This window comes from Pseudorca crassidens, chromosome 3, assembly GCF_039906515.1.
Source record: "Pseudorca crassidens isolate mPseCra1 chromosome 3, mPseCra1.hap1, whole genome shotgun sequence".
NCBI lineage: Eukaryota > Metazoa > Chordata > Mammalia > Artiodactyla > Delphinidae > Pseudorca > Pseudorca crassidens.
The window spans coordinates 98,004,179-98,021,866 of NC_090298.1; the positions used below are offsets into that span (position 1 = coordinate 98,004,179).

Here is a 17,688-nt window from a genome sequence, read left to right on the forward strand (position 1 = left end):
TCAGTAGAGATATTTTACAAAGAATAGCATAGAATGAAGGGACCATGTTACTAGAAAACATCTTCATTTTCTTTATTCTTTCTTCTCCTTTCCCTTGCCTAAAAGCTGTCTATATTTTAAAATGCAGATTTGGAATACCTGATTTATTAAGGAAATATTCCTCCTAAATTTATATAAAGGTCCATTTCTTCAAAAGAGCAAAAGAGAATTGAGAACTTTCTTTGATATAAGAGACAAAAATATATAAGGTTTAAGATAGGCTTACTTTACTACATAAGAGAACACAAGAATGGTATGAATAAGCCACCGATTTTGATGTCCCTTAAAAAGTATTTTTCATCAATGGAATATTTATTTGTAGCTGGAAAGTGCGTATTTTAAAAGCCCTAGGATTATAAAATCTCCATCATGAGGCAATTTAATTATGGTGACCTGCAACATTAACACATGCAAAGTTATTTACTTGCCCTTAATCTCTGAATCTAGAAAAACTACCCAAACAGGGAAGAAGATGACTACAAAATAAACCAATTTTGTAAATAATAATAATGATAATTCATGGAGGAGAAAAAGAATGAGGGAGGAGGGAGAAAAAGAGGGGAAGGAAGAGGAGGAAAGAGAAAAAGATAAGAGATGAGAACAAGGAGGAAAGGGAAAGAGGAAGAATTTAACAACTGCACAATTTTGTGCAAATGTGCATATGCTATAGGCACTATGCTAAACACTTTACCTTCATTTAATTCTTACAAAACCTGTCAAACGAAGGTAGTATTATTGCCCTAATTTACAGATGAAGAAACCAAGGCTATGAAAGGTTAAATAACTTTCTCAAGAGAAAACAGAGCTGGGGCTAGAACCCAGTTCTAATTCCGAAGTGTATGCCCTTAATCAATACATTTTGTTGATTCCATATAAGCATTTAATGTCAATAAAAAGTCTTAACATAACTCTGTAGTGCTTCCCTAGGTCCCAGAAGGCCTAGCACTAAAATTAAAATATTTGATGATAAATAAACCTAACAGGCTGAAAGAGACAAAGAAGAAGCAAAAAGTCAAAGTCAAAGAAAGGTCAAAGAAAGAACATTGCATCCAAAAGCAGGAGAATACACATTCTTTTCAAGTGCATATGGAACATTCTCCAGGATAAATCACATGCTAGGCCACAAAACAAGTCTCTACAAATTTAAGATGACTGAAACCATATCAAGCACCTTTTCTAAACACAAAGGTATGAGACTAAAAATCAAGTACAATAAAAAAAAAATTGCAGAAAACACAAACACATAGAAACTTAATATGCTACCAATGTGTCACTGAAGAAATCAAAGAGAAAAGCAAAAAATATCTGGAGACATATGAAAATGGAAAACACAACAATTCAAAATCTATGGGAAATAGCAAAAACAGTTCTAAAAGGAAGGTTTATAGCAATACAAGCCTACCTCAGGGAATAAGAAAAATCTCAAAAAATCAATCTAGCCTTACATCTAAAGGAAGTAGAAAAAGAACAACAAACAAAACCCAAAGTTAGATTCAGGAGAAGATGGTGGAAGAGTAGGATGCAGAGATCATCTTCCTCCCCACAGATACATCAGAAATACATCTACACATGGAACTGCTCCTACAGAACACCCACTGAATGCTGGCAGAAGACCCCAGACTTCCCAAAACGCAAGAAACTCCCCACGTACCTGGGTAGGGCAAAAGAAAAAAGAAAAAACAGAGACAAAAGAATAGGGACAGGACCTGCACTAGTGGGAGGGAGGTGTGAAGGAAGAAAGGTTTCCACACACTAGAAGCCCCTTCGCGGGCAAAGATTGCGGGTGGTGGAGGGGGGAAGCTTCAAAGCCACGGAGGAGAACACAGCAAGAGGGGTGCAGAGGGCAAAGCTGAGAGATTCCCGCACAGAGGATCGGTGCCGACCGGCACTCACCAGCCCAAGAGACTTGTCTACTCACCTGCCAGGACGGGCGGGGGCTGGGAGCTGAGGCTTAGGCTCTGGAGTTTAGATCCCAGGGAGAGGACTAGGGTTGGCGGCGTGAACTCAGCCTGAAGGGGTTAGTGCGCCACGGCTAGCCGGGAGGGAGTCTGGGGAAAAGTCTGGAGCTGCCGAAGAGACGAGACCTTTTCTTGCCTCTTTGTTTCCTGGTGCGTGAGGAGAGGGTATTAAGAGCCCTGCTTAAAGGAGCTCCAGAGATGGGCACGAGCCGCGGCTATCAGCGCGGACCCCAGAGACGGGCATGAGACGCTAAGGGTGCTGCTGCAGCCACCAAGAAGCCTGTGTGCAAGCACAGGTCACTGTCCACATCTCCCCTCCTGGGAGCCTGTGCCTCCCGCCACTGCCAGGGTCCCGGGATCCAGGGACAACTTCCCCGGGAGAACACACGGTGCACCTCAGGCTGCTGCAACATCACGCTGGCCTCTGCTGCCACAGGCTCGCCCTGCATCCGTACCCCTCCCTCCCCCCGGCCTGAGTGAGCCAGAGCCCCTGAATCAGCGGCTCCTTTAACCCCGTTCTGTCTGAGCGAAGAACAGACGCCCTCTGGTGACCTACACGTAGAGGCGGGGCCAGATTCAAAGCTGAACCCTGGGAGCTGTGAGAACAAAGAAGAGAAAGGGAAATTTCTCCCAGAAGCCTCAAAAGCAGCGGATTAAAGCTCCACAATCAACTTGATGTACCCTGCATCTGTGGAATACATGAATAGACAACGAATCATCCCAAATTGAGGAGGAGGACTTTGGGAGCAAGACAGATTATATTTTCCCCTTTTCCTCTTTGTGTGTGTGTGTATGGTTATGCTTCTGTGTGAGATCTTGTCTGTATAGCTTTGCTTTCACCATTTGTCCTAGGGTTCTGTCCATCCGTTTTGTTTGTTTGTGTTGTTTTGTTTTGTTCACTCTTCAAAATTTTTTTTCTTAATAATTATTTTTTATTTTAATAACTTTATTTTATTTTATCTTACTTTATTTTTTTATCTCCCTCCCTCCCTCCCTCCCTCCCTCCCTTCCTTCCTTTCTTTCCTTCTATTTATTCTCCCTTTTATCCTGAGCTGTGTGGAGGACAGTCTCTTGGTGCTCCAGCCAGGCGTCAGAGTTGTGCCAATGAGGTGGGACAGCCAGCTTCAGGACACTGGTCCACAAGAGACCTCCCAGCTCCACGTAATATCAAACGGTGAAAATCTCCCAGAGATCTCCGTCTCAACACCAACAACCAGCTTCACTCAACGATGAGCAAGCTACAGTCCTGCACACCCTATGCCAAACAACTAGCAAGACAGGAACACAACCCCACCCGTTAGCAGAGAGGCTGCCTAAAACCATAAAAAGGCCACAGACACCCCAAAACACACCACCAGACGTGGACCTGCCCACCAGAAAGACAAGATCCAGCCTCATCCACCAGAACACAGGCACTAGTCCCCTCCACCAGGAAACCTACACAACCCACTGAACCAACCTTAGCCCCTGGGGACAGACACCAAAGAAAACGGGAACTACGAACCTGCAGCCTGCGAAAAGGAGACCCCAAACACAGTAAGATAAGCAAAATGAAAAGACAGAAAAACACACAGCAGATGAAGGAGCAAGGTAAAAACCCACCAGACCTAACAAATGAAGAGGAAATAGGCAGTCTACCTGAAAAAAAATTCAGAATAATGATAGTAAAGATGATCCAAAATCTTGGAAATAGAATAGAGAAAATGCAAGAACCATTTAACAAGGACATAGAAGAACTAAAGAGGAAACAAGCAATGATGAACAACACAATAAATGAAATTAAAAATACTCTAGAAGGGATTAATAGCAGAATAACTGAGGCAGAAGAACTGATAAGTGACCTGGAAGATAAAATAGTGGAAATAACTATCACAGAGCAGAATAAAGACAAACAAATGAAAAGAACTGAGGACACTCTCAGAGACCTCTGGGACAGCATTAAACACACCAACATTCGAATTATAAGGGTTCCAGAAGAAGAAGAGAAAAAGAAAGGGACTGAGAAAATATTTGAAGAGATTATAGTTGAAAACTTCCCTAATATGGGAAAGGAAATAGTTAATCAAGTCCAGGAAGCACAGAGAGTCCCATACAGGATAAATCCAAGGAGAAACATGCCAAGACACATATTAATCAAACTATCAAAACTTAAATACAAAGAAAACATATTAAAAGCAGCGAGGGAAAGACAACAAATAACACACAAGGGAATCCCCATAAGGTTAACAGCTGATCTTTCAGCAGAAACTCTGCAAGCCAGAAGGGAGGCATTTCATTTTGCTTATCTTACTGTGTTTGGGGTCTCCTTTTCGCAGGCTGCAGGTTCGTAGTTCCTGTTGTTTTTGGTATCTGTCCCCAGTGGCAGGACATGTTTAAAGTGATGAAGGAGAAAAACCTACAACCAAGATTACTCTACACAGCAAGGATCTCATTCAGACTTGATGGAGAAATTAAAACCTTTACAGACAAGCAAAAGCTGAGAGAGTTCAGCACCACCAAACCAGCTTTACAACAAATTCTAAAGGAACTTCCGTAGGCAAGAAACACAAGAGGAGGAAAAGACCTACAATAACAAACCCAACACAATTAAGAAAATGGGAATAGGAACATACATATCGATAATTACCTTAAGTGTAAATGGATTAAATGCTCCCACCAAAAGACACAGACTGGCTTAATGGATACAAAAACAAGACCCATATATATGCTGTCTACAAGAGACCCACTTCAGACCTAGAGACACATACAGACTGAAAGTAAGGGGATGGAAAAAGATATTCCATGCAAATGGAAACCAAAAGAAAGCTGGAGTAGCAATTCTCATATCAGACAAAATAGACTTTAAAATAAGGACTATTAAAAGAGACAAAGAAGGACACTACATAATGATCAAGGATCGATCCAAGAAGAAGATATAACAATTGTAAATATTTATGCACCCAACATAGGAGCACCTCAATACATAAGGCAAATACTAACAGCCATAAAAGGGGAAATCGACAGTAACACATTCATAATAGGGGACTTTACCACCCCACTTTCACCAATGGACAGATCATCCAAAATGAAAATAAGGAAACACAAGCTTTAAATGATACATTAAACAAGATGGACTTAATTGATATTTATAGAACATTCTATCCAAAAACAAAAGAATACACATTTTTCTCAAGTGCTCATGGAACATTCTCCAGGATAGATCATATCTTGGGTCACAAATCTAGTCTTGGTAAATTTAAGAAAATTGAAATCATATCAAGTATCTTTTCAGACCACAACGCTATGAGACTAGATATCAATTACAGGAAAAGACCTGTAAAAAATACAAACACATGGAGGCTAAACAATACACTACTTAATAACGAAGTGATCACTGAAGAAATCAAAAAGGAAATCAAAAAATACCTAGAAACAAATGGCAATGGAGACACCATGACCCAAAAGCTATGAGATGCAGCAAAAGCAGTTCTAAGAGGGAAGTTTATAGCAATACAATCCTACCTTAAGAAACAGTAAACATCTCAAATAAACAACCTAACCTTGCACCTAAAGCAATTAGAGAAAGAAGAACAAAAACACCCCAAAGTTAGCATAAGGAAAGAAATCATAAAGATCAGATCAGAAATAAATGAAAAAGAAAGGAAGGAAACGGCAGCAAAGATCAATAAAACTAAAAGCTGCTTCTTTGAGAAGATAAACAAAATTGATAAACCATTAGACAGACTCATCAAGAAAAAAAGGGAGAAGACTCAAATCAATAGAATTAGAAATGAAAAAGGAGAAGTAACAACTAATACTGCAGAAATACAAAGGATCGTGAGAGATTACTACAAGCAACTCTATGCCAATAAAATGGACAACCTGGAAGAAATCGACAAATTCTTAGAAAGGCACAACCTGCCGAGACTGAACCAGGAAGAAATAGAAAATATGAACAGACCAATCACAAGCACTGAAATTGAAACTGTAATGAAAAATCTTCCAACAAACAAAAGCCCAGGACCAGATGGCTTCACAGGCGAATTCTATCAAACATTTAGAGCAGAGCTAACACCTATCCTTCTCAAACTCTTCCAAAATATAGCAGAGGGAGGAACACTCCCAAACTCATTCTACGAGGCCACCATTACACTGATACCAGAACCAGACAAAGATGTCACAAAGAAAGAAAACTACAGGCCAATATCACTGATGAACATAGATGCAAAAATCCTCAACAAAATACTAGCAAACAGAATCCAACAGCACATTAAAAGGATCATACACCATGGATCATACACCATGATCAAGCGGGGTTTATTCCAGGAATGCAAGGATTCTTCAATATATGCAAATCAATCAACGTGATACACCATATTAACAAATTGAAGGAGAAAAACCATATGATCATCTCAATAGATGCAGAGAAAGCTTTTGACAAAGTTCAACACCCATTTATGATTAAAAAAACCTGCAGAAAGTGGGCATAGAGGGAACTTTCCTCAACATAATAAAGGCCATATATGACAAACCCACATCCAACATCATCCTAAATGGTGAAAAACTGAAAGCATTTCCACTAAGATCAGGAACAAGACAAGGCTGCCCACTCTCACCACTCTTATTCAACATAGTTTTGGAAGTTTAGCCACAGCAATCAGAGAAGAAAAGGAAATAAAAGGAATCCAAATCAGAAAAGAAGAAGTAAAGCTGTCACTGTTTGCAGATGATATGATTCTATACATAGAGAATCCTAAAGATGCTACCAGAAAACTACTAGAGCTAATCAATGAATTTGGTAAAGTAGCAGGATACAAAATTAATGCACAGAAATCTCTGGCATTCTTATACACTAATGATGAAAAATCTGAAAGCGAAATTAAGAAAACACTCCCATTTACCATTGCAACAAAAAGAATAAAATATCTAGGAATAAACCTACCTAAGGAGACAAAAGACCTGTATGCAGAAAATTATAAGACATTGATGAAAGAAATTAAAGATGATACAAATAGATGGAGAGATATACCATGTTCTTGGATTGGAAGAATCAACATTGTGAAAATGACTCTACTACCCAAAGCAATCTACAAATTCAATGTAATCCCTATCAAACTACCACTGGCATTTTTCACAGAACTAAAACAAAAAATTTCACAATTTGTATGGAAACACAAAAGACCCCGAATAGCCAAAGCAATCTTGAGAAGGAAAAATGGAGCTGTCACCCAGGTTATTATAGTAAAAACATTATTATAGTCAGAGATGGAAGGAAAAAGTTAGTGCACTTACCCTGAGGATCAGAGAGATGTATTACTGGCAGTGCCCATCATATTTAACTCATCAGTCTGAGCTGTGTATATCCAAGTGGAGATGACAATACCAAAAACTCAATTAGTAGGTTCAATTTTAGCTGCCATGCTAGATTTATCAGGGGCATGAAAGAAATATTAAGATAGCAGAAAGGGTTCTGTGGTCGAGGCAATGTGGATGGATATATAGAAAAATATTTGAAAATCTTTTTATCTCCTGTAAATGCCAGAGAGTATCTGTCACAGAAGAGGCACTATTCAACCAAGTAGGCAGAATGACTCAGCCAGTTTGCATCAACCGACCTCAGTAAACAGCTACACTGATGCTGTCATGATGGGCACCTGAACAGAATGACCATAAGTAAGGAGGAAGGCCATGTATGAGCGCTACAAGTGAGGTGGATGGACCTAGAGTCTGTCATACAGAGTGAAGTAAGTCAGAAAGAGAAAAACAAATACCGTATGCTAACACATATAAATGGAATCTAAGGGAAAAAAAAGGGGTAAGACGGGAATAAAGTCACAGACCTACTAGAGCATGGACTTGAGGATATGGGGAGGGGGAAGGGTAAGCTGTGACAAAGTGAGAGAGTGGCATGGACATATATACACTACCAAACGTAAAATACATAGCTAGTGGGAAGTAGCCGCGTAGCACAGCAAGATCCTTACTTATGATAATTGCTGCATTTTTTCAGTGATTTCTTTCTTTGAGGGTTTGTATTAAAGATTCAATTTCAAGTACATTAAGGGTGATATATATGCTTTGTTAACTACTCAGATAACTGTGTACCTTCAATTTTGTGGAAACTGGAACTCCTGTGCATTGCTGAGGGGAATGTAAAATGGTTGCAGCTGCTATGGAAAACAGTTTGGCAATTCCTCAAAAAGTTAAACACAGAACTACCATATGACCCAGCAATTCCACTCCTAGGTATATATCCAAAAGAATTAAAAGCAGGAACTAGAATAAATATTTGTATACCAACGTTCATGGCAACACTATTCACAATACCCAAAAAGTGGAAACAAACCAAGTGTCCATCAACAAAAGAATGGATAACAGATAAATTAAGATGGCATATACATACAATTCAGCCATAAAAATGAAATTTTGATATATGCTATAACATGGATGGACCTTGAAAGCATTATTCTTAGTGAAATGTCAGACAGAGAACAAATATTGTGTGATTATACAAAGTATCTAGAACAGGTAAATTCATAGAAACAGAAAGGAGAATAGAGATTACCAGGGGCTGGGGGGAGGAGGGGATGAGAAGATATTATTTAATGGGTACAGAGTTTATACTGGGGATGATGAAAATTTTCTGGGTATAGATAGTAGTGATAGTTACACAACATTATGAATGTATTTAATGTCACTGAATTGTACGCTTATAAATGGTTCAAATGATAAATATGTTATATACATACTAACCTGATTTTTTTAATTGACCTGCCAAATAACAGATTTACATAAACAAGTAGATCATACACATCTCTTTTTTTTAAGATTTTTTTTTTACAGCTGTTTTAGATTCACAGCAAAATTGACGGGAAGCTACAGAGATTTTCTATATACCCCTGCCCAAAGACATGCATAGCCTCTCCATTATCAATATCTCCCATCAGAGTGGTACATTTGTTACAAATGATGAACCTACAATGACGTTTTGCATAGACTTTTAAAAATAATTTTGAACTCTCTATTGAGTCTCTGTTGAGTCACGGTCATTACATTTTTTTTCCTTTAATTCTTTGAACCTATTATAAGCGTTGCTTTGAAGTATTTTTCTACTATATCCAAAATCTGGATCCACTCAAAGACAGTTTCTATTTGCTGTTGTTTTCCCTGTATGTGAGTCACACTTTCCTGTTTCTTTGCATGTCTAGTAAGCTTTGGTTAAAAACTAGACGTTTTAGACAATGTAGTGTAGAAACTCTGGATTCTATTTAATTCTTCTGGATGCTGTTCTTTGGAAACTTGCCTGGACTTAACCTGCAGACTCCCTCCTCTTGTAGTGTGCAGTCACTGGTATGTCTGTTCAGTTTTCTTTTCTTTTTTTAATTCTTATTTTTATTTATTCCTAGGGGTCACACCTGTGAGATCAGACACATTTCTATCAGGTCAATCTCTCTAACTCTTTGCAAGGTCAGTAGAATCATTCCATACCTTTCTGTTTTTTTCCTTGATTAATCCTGGAACACTTCTACTTACTTCACTTCACTGCTCCCTTTTTCCCCACAACTTTTCCACTAGGCTTCCAGTAGACAAAAAACAAGAAACAAGCAAACTAAAAACTCAGCAGAGAAAAAAAAAAAAAAAATCCTATCAATCAATAATACCTTCAAATTTGCCTTTCTAACTGAAATGTGAAGAGCCACCAAAAGAAATGAGAGCTGACTATAGGCAGGTAAAGGATTCAGGAGGTAAAAGGTGGACCATAAAAAAGGCAATAATTAAAATTGCCCATCCCAAAATAATTAAAACTAGCCATGGACAAAGGAAAAGGAAAAGAATCTATGGATTAGAAGAAGGCAAAGGAACACCTCACTGGAAGTATATATTATATGCAATAGGAAAACAAAGAAAGTCATACTGTTCATTTTAGTATAATTCATTATTACGTGATGCAGTAATGAAAATATGAAAGTTAAAGCAGCTCTGCCTCTGCTACTCCCCTGACCTTAAGAATATATAAAAGAGAATAACTATTTAAATCACAAAGTTATCTTATATAGTAAATAAAAACATACATGTAAGAAAGCACTTTGTAACCTGTGAAGTCTTTTAAAATAATGCCAAATTTATTTAGATACAGAGAACAAACAGGTTGTTGCCAGAGGGGAGGTGGGTGAGAGGATAAGTGAAAAAGGTGAGGGAAATACAAGATGTACACACTTCCAGTTACAAAATAAATGTTACCTGTATGAAATGTACAGTGTGAGGAATACAGTCGATAATTATGTAATATCTTTGTATAGTGACAATGGTAACTAGACTTATCGTGGTGATCATTTTCTAATGTATAGAAGTATCGAATCATTATGTTGTACACCAAGAACTAACATAGTGCTGAAGGTCAATTATACTTCAAGAAACAAACTTAAAGAAAAAGGTGAGGAGTGGTGAGAGCGGGAGAATTGGATGAAGGTGGTCAAAAGGTACAAACTTCTAGTTGTAAGATAAATAAGTATCAGGGATATAATGTACAACATAATATAATTAACACTGTCGTACATTATAAATGAAAGTTGTTAACCAAGTAAATCTTGGGACTTCCCTGGTAGTCTAGTGGTTAGGATCCAGCACTTCCACTGCCGTGGCCCAGGTTCAATCCCCAGTCGGGGAACTGAGATCCCACAAGCCACGCAGAGTGGCCTAAATAAATAAATAAATAAATAAAGTAAATCCTAAGAGTTCTCATCACAAGGAAAATTTTTTTTTCTTTTTCTTTTATTTTTTATCTACATAAGATGATAGATGTTCAATAAACTTAATCATTTCATGGTGCATGTAAGTCAAATCATTATATTGTACATCTTATACAGTGCTGTATGTCAATTATATCTCAATAAAACTGGAAGAAAAAAATAAAATATATTACACATTTTAAAAATAAATGAAAAAGACAAATTTTAGACTAGACTATTAAGGAATATATTCTCTCACTACATAAGCATTAACAGAGTTATGAATTATTAATTTGGGGCAAATGTAAACATACTTAAAAAATTAATGTCTTTTGATATTCTTTGAAGAAAACTTCTATTTTTCAGAGGGTAATAATAATGTTCTTATTTTTCTTGGGGAAAATAAATCAAACATTTGGAAAGCTCTAAAGTGGTTTCTTAAAATTGGTCACTCCTCTTTGGAGACTTAATTAAGAAAAAAATTCCCTCTTGAGATATATCATCTTTGCTCAACTTTGAACATATGATTAGCTTGCACAGTAATTTGTAAATCAGTTAGCTTCCCACATATCTTAGGAACGAACTAGTTCAAAGAATAAACATATTTTCTGTATTAACAAGAAAGAACAAATTAACTTAGTTAATGCACAAAGAATTAAATTTGCACGCTATCAAAATTTTTACCCTAAAAATTACCATCAATAATCTAGTTTATTTTAAATTTACCAAAACAGTTGGTTTTCTAATTCTAAGTGTTGATACCAGTTCAACAATCTTAATTATTGTAAACTAATTGCTTTGGGAGTTACCATTTTTCACTTCTACCTACAAAACCTGCAGACTGATTTATCCTCCTGCTCAGGCTGACCAGGCCACAATGACGTACATGAGACCCAGATCAAAAAGCAAATGCCTATGAGAGGCAGGCAGTTAACCATAGTTGAATTAAGCAGAAATGACTGGGAGCAATGATGACCTGGACAGATCACACCCAATCTAAAGGCACAACCAATACTCCGCTCAGCCAACTATTTTGCTCAGGCAGTTGGCCCCCAAGCTGCTAGATCTTCCCATTCTCACAGAAAACAGAAATCTGGATTTTGATATAAAACACCTTCATTTTTAACTATTAGCAACTGGTAATTTAAAACTGGTAAAAATATAGTTTTAAACAAAACATCTGTGGGGCTGCCAGTTTGTGGCTCCTGTATTCTTCTTAAACACCTGCAACCTTCCCTGCTTCGCTTTCTCATTATTTTATCCCCAGCACCTTCTTCTCCAGAATAACCAAGCCTAAAGAATAGGGAAAAGGTTAAGACATGGAATAAAGAAGCTAGACGTTGTTAAAGGGTACAAAGTTGGAACTAGAAGGGGAACAAATGCTGGAGATCTAAGGCACAGCATTGTGATATGGTCAACAATACTGTCTAATATACTTCAAAGTTGCTAAGAGGCTACATCTTAAGTCTTCTCAGCACAAAAAAAGAAATGATAATTAGATGACAACAGCTAACCACTACCAATGATAACCATACTGCAATACATAAATGTATCAAATCAACAGGATGTACACCTTAAACTTATACAAATTATACAACAAATATATCTTAATTTTTATTTTTAAAAAAAGGAGCTAAAGAATACCAAAGCTCAGGAATCCTGTTACTAAGCTTGAAGTAAACATACTTCAGCTTAAAAAGTATGAAAATCAGAGCTACTCCTGCAGCCTTAGTGGCTGCACTTCAACTAGTGACTATATCCACTCGGCAAACAAAATCATAAGGCTTCTTCAGCAAGCGTGGAGCGTAGAGCAAAGCCAAGCATTTGCAAGAGCTTGGAAGCCAAGTGGACTGGAGCTGGAGACCCAACTCTGCTACTTGATTGTTACCTCTACCTTCTTATCATTTAAAAGCTAATGATATCATCAATTCTAGAATGCTGTTATGAGAAATAAATAAAATATTATACATAAAGCACCTAGGCTTGGTGAATAACCTGCAGATGACCAGTGCTTAATAAACGGGTGCTAAATATATTGATGTGGCTTATTATAATCCTTACAACTTTGTACTTTGGTAAGAAGAAAGCACTGGAGAGAGAAAAATTTCTGTCTCAGGGCCTATCTGTGTCAGTTGGTGTACATGTTCTCCCTGCTGTCTTCCTCCCTCAGACAAATTAAAAAATACTCTGTATTTAGACATTATTCCATTATTCTTATGATCAATGAATTTCAAGTGGTTTCTAACTCTTGTCCTCAGGCAGGAATATAAACAGAAGATATAAAAAAAAAATTAAGATGTCTGGCATTTTACTGGAATAAGGCCCTAACTCTTCCCAGTCAAGCCTTTTACCATTGTATCACCATTCAGTTTGCATTTTTCTTAATATATAAAACAGAGTACAAATTGTGATAAAAGCCACCTATAGAAGTCAAGTTGTAACCTCCATTCAAATATAAAAATACTTCAGTGGCTGTTTTGTTGGGTTCTAGTGCTTTAGGCTCAAACTCCCTAACACAGTTTATTTGGCCCTTCCCAGTGCAACCACCATTAATCTCTGCAGCCTCGTCTCTCCTTCCTTTCTGCCAAGCTCTCCAAATACACTGTACTCTATACAATGTACTCCTGTACATGCTGTTCCTTCTAACAGGGACACACTTTTTATAAAATCTGTATCTTGCAATAACAAATTAGTTTGGGATCTTTTAAAGAATATTTCATTAATGTTTAAGATATGTTGTATTTCTAACGAGCAAGATTCTGCTGAGAAGTTAAACTGAGTTTGCACTTCCTGAACAAAACCAATCTCTAGAACTCCTTAGGCTGTGACAATTATAGTAATGTGTTTAGAGAAATGAATAGTGTTTTAAATAAATGGCCAAATAATTGTGACTTACTGATCACTCAAATCTAAGAATGCATTTTAATTTTAAAAACTATTATAAGCATAAGTGTAAACAAGTTCACTCAGGGAACTAATTAAAACCCTAACCGCCTAATAAAATAAAATATAAAGAGCTATAAATATTATACTGATAACACCTAAATATTCTCCATAATTCTAGAACTGCACTCTAACCAATTAAAACAAACAAAATGCACAGCATGCCAAGGGAAAGAGTCTTTAAAAGGTAGAAAATTTCACTAGAAAAAACAAAGTGCAGAAATGTCAGAATGAATTATAATGCTGAAGGATTAACTAAATGAAACTGAAAACAAGCTAAAATCCAGCAAGTCATTTTTACTTTTTAAACAGTAGATCAGGTTAGAGGGTAGAGAGGGAGTAAAAGGCAGAGCCAAGAGGACTTTTAGGGCAGTGAAAACAGTCTGTATGCTATCAATACTATAATAGTAGATATATGTTATTACAAATTTGTCCAAACTCAAAATATGTACAACACCAAGGGTGAACCCTAATGTAAACCATGGACTTTAAGTGATAATAATGTGTCAATGGAGTCCATCAATTGTAACAAATGTACCACTCTGGTAGGGGATGTTGATAACTGGGAAGCTATGTATGTGTAGGGGCAGAGAGTATATGGGAAATCTCTGTACCTTCCTCTCAATTTTGCTGTCAATCTAAAAGTGCTCTAGGGCTTCCCTAGTGGCACAGTGGTTCAGAATCCGCCTGCCAATGCAGGGGACACGGGTTCAAGCCCCGGTCCGGGAAGATCCCACATGCCGCGGAGCAACTAAGCCCGTGCGACACAAGTACTGAACCTGCGCTCTAGAGCCCACGAGCCACAACTACTGAAACCCGCGCGCCTAGAGCCCATGCTCCGCAACAAGAGAAGACACCACAATGAGAAGGCTGCACACCACAACTAGAGAAAGTAGGGCACAGCAACAAAGACCCAATGCAGCCAAAAATAAATAAATAAAATAAATAAATTTTTTAAAAAATAAAATAAAAGTGCTCTAAAAAATAAAGTCTATTAATGGGGCAGAGAGGAGGAGATAAGAAAAATTATAAATCTTTGCTAGCCATAGAAGACTAATTTTTAAACTATTATAACTAGCAGTTCTGAGTAGACTAAAAACTACATGATAAAGCTAGCATAATTTAGCTCTGGATTTGTATTTGAAATACTTTTCTTTCCACCTCCTAGTGAGAGCCCTTCGAAGCATTTTTTTTTTCCTTGGGGGGCTGTGTGAGTCTTCGCTGCTGTGCACAGGCTTTCTCTAGTTGCGCGAGCGGGGGCTACTCTTCGTTGCAGTACACGGGCTTCTCATTGCGGTGGCTTCTCTTGTTGCGGAGCACGGGCTCTAGGCGCATGGGCTTCAGTAGCTGTGGCTCGCGGGCACTAGAGCGCAGGCTCAGTAGTTGTCGGGCACGGCTTAGTTGCTCCGCAGCATGTGGGATCTTCCTGGACCGGGGCTTGAACCGGTGTCCCCTGCATTGGCAGGCAGATTCTCAACCACTGCGCCACCAGGGAAGCCCCGAAGCATTCTTAAGTGCTATCTCCTAACAGCTTTAGACAACTTATTTAAATAAATTGTATTCACACACCCCGTCTGTTCCAACACACAGTCTCTTTTAGACACAAATTATTCACCCTCGTCAAAGGTCTACTGAGTATCTACTGCACATAGTACATTCAGAAAATATAAAAAGATCCTTACACTCAAGATCCTTCCTCTGAGGTCTTAGAATTCAGCTCTGGGAAAAGGTCAAAATGGCCCTGGTAAGAGACTCCAAGTATGCAAATGCTAAAGACAATCAACCAGCCGGTTCTTCTGTTCCCCTTCTTGGAACACTTCTCTCTTGGCTGAATCCTTCTTATCTTTCAAGTCTCAATATAAAGGCTATTTCTTCACAAATCTTTCCTGACACCATCCTGCTATTTTCTATGGCAGAATCCCACTTCTTTCATTGCTGTTCTTTTTTTTCCAATCTGTAATTACATATTTAGTTGCTTGTTTACTGGTTTATCATCTGTATCCAATAACAAACTGAACACTCTATGTGGACAAAGGCTCCACCGTATTACCAGTAATTAGCAAAGCACTCAGTACTCAATGATTAAATGAATGCGTACATCTGGTGCTCAGGAGAAAGGTCTGAGCTAGAGAGACTGGAGTAGAGGTGATAACTTAGCCATGAAAACTAGTAAGATCACCTGTGAGAAGTGTATGGGGTTAGAAGAGAACCTAGAACCAAGACCTTGAGGTAGCCCAACATTTAGAGTTTTAATAGAACAGGCAAAGAAGACTAGGATACAGAAGTCAGATAAATCAAAGCGAAACCAAAGAGACAGTGTTTCAAGGAGTGAGTATTTCAACTGCAGAATTCTGCCAAGAGGTCCAGTAAAAAGTGAACAGAAAAGGATCCATTAGATTTCACCTCATTAAGGTTAATGGTGACTTTAGTGAGAGCCATTTCAGAGCACCTAGGATCTGAGGACAAATTACAGAGTGATTCCCAGGTGAGGAAGTAGAGACACTACCTAATTGTTAAAAGTGTGAAGGACAACAGAGAGGTAGTAACCAAGAGAGATGATCCTGAACACCCAGGAGGTAAATATAATAGTATATCTGTATAGCATGAGATTCAAACAAGCAGGAAAAGCAATCCTCACAATCCTGAAAGTACACCAGCATAATTCAAACGGTCAAATAATGTTAATTGTTGGTGTTGCTAGTTTAATAAATTGTCTCCCCATTAGACTATAAGTGACCCAGTGAGCGCAGAGATAACGTATGTTTTATCCATGCCTAGGTTTCTAGGAACCTAGAACAGTGCCTGCCACACAGTAGGTGCTCAATAAATATTTCTAAGTGAATTCATAATTCTGAATACAATGTCAACTACTGGAATAGCCACCTTGATTGTCTCCTCTGATCCATTTTTTCTTTTTTTTTACTGTGAGATGACTATGTCACATAAGCATAAACGTGTTTTTACAAATATTACTGTCATTACGCCTTACTTCCCCTACCAGACACTCAAGCTTCTTGACAGCGGAACTTCTGTCTGCTAATCCCATGACCCGCTCAGTGTCTTGCAGGAAGAAGTAAGGCTAAATAATCCTGAACCTGGAGAAATGGCTTCTTACGAAAGAGCTGTGACAGGTATTTCACAGTGATTCCAAGGTCAACCAGTGGACCCTGCCGCCCCAAGCGCGGAGAGGCCAGAACCAGCGCTCCCCCGGCCTGGAACCGCAGCTGCCGCCTCCCCGGCAGAGGGCGCGGCAGCCACCGCGATACACATCCCCCTCCAAGTCGGCCGCCGGCCTCAGTCCCCGCCCCCGCCCGGCGGTCACCTGCAGCGGCTGCACTCGGGCCTCCGCTCAGCCGGCTCCACTGGCAGTTCCCACAGGCCGTCCGCACTAGCCCCGTCCGCCTCCGCGTCCAAGGCAGTCGCCGCCGGGGCTGAGCCGCCCTCCCGCCGCTCCTCCTCGTCCGGCTTCTGAGACCTAGAGGCCCCGGGTAGCCGCGCGACGGGGTCCCTGGGTGTTCGCGCCTCTTTCTGCAGCTCCATGGCAGGCGCTCAGGTCCGACCGTCACATTGAAGCCCCGCTGCCGCCAGGGGCCGCCACAAGCTGGAGAAACCAGCCTCCGCCGCCCGGCGCCACGCACGCACGCCACGTACGGGGGGCGGGTCTCCGAAGCCCAGGCTGGAGACCCCGCCCTGCAGCGGACAAGGAATGAACCCATTGGTCTGTGCCCTGTGGGCTAGTTCACCTAGAACCCGGAAGGGAAGTGTGGATTGTCCTGGGGAGCAGGTGAGGTTAGGAAAGCGTCTCGGGGAGAAGTAAAGGAATCTCCTCTGAAAACACCTGAGGTGGCAAACTTGAATGTACTTTCCTTGTTTTCACCCCTTTAAAAGTGAAAATATGGGCTTCCGTGGTGGCGCAGTGGTTGAGAGTCCGCCTGCCGATGCAGGGGACACGGGTTCGTGCCCCGATCCGGGAAGATCCCACATGCCGCGGAGCGGCTGGGCCCGTGAGCCATGGCCGCTGAGCCTGCGCATCCGGAGCC

The 17,688-nt window shown here is 39.6% G+C and overlaps 1 protein-coding gene across 1 annotated transcript in view; it reads right to left on the reverse strand.

Moving 5' to 3' along the window:
- The window catches only part of DTWD2 (DTW domain containing 2), a 97,364-nt gene extending 80,085 nt beyond the window's left edge, over positions 1-17,279 (reverse strand). Inside the window, exon 1 of the mRNA XM_067731505.1 lies at positions 16,971-17,279. Within this exon, the coding sequence (XP_067587606.1) occupies positions 16,971-17,188 (218 nt within the window). The 5' untranslated portion in view covers positions 17,189-17,279. The remainder of the gene's footprint in view (positions 1-16,970) is intronic.
- Between the last annotated feature and the right edge of the window lie 409 nt (positions 17,280-17,688).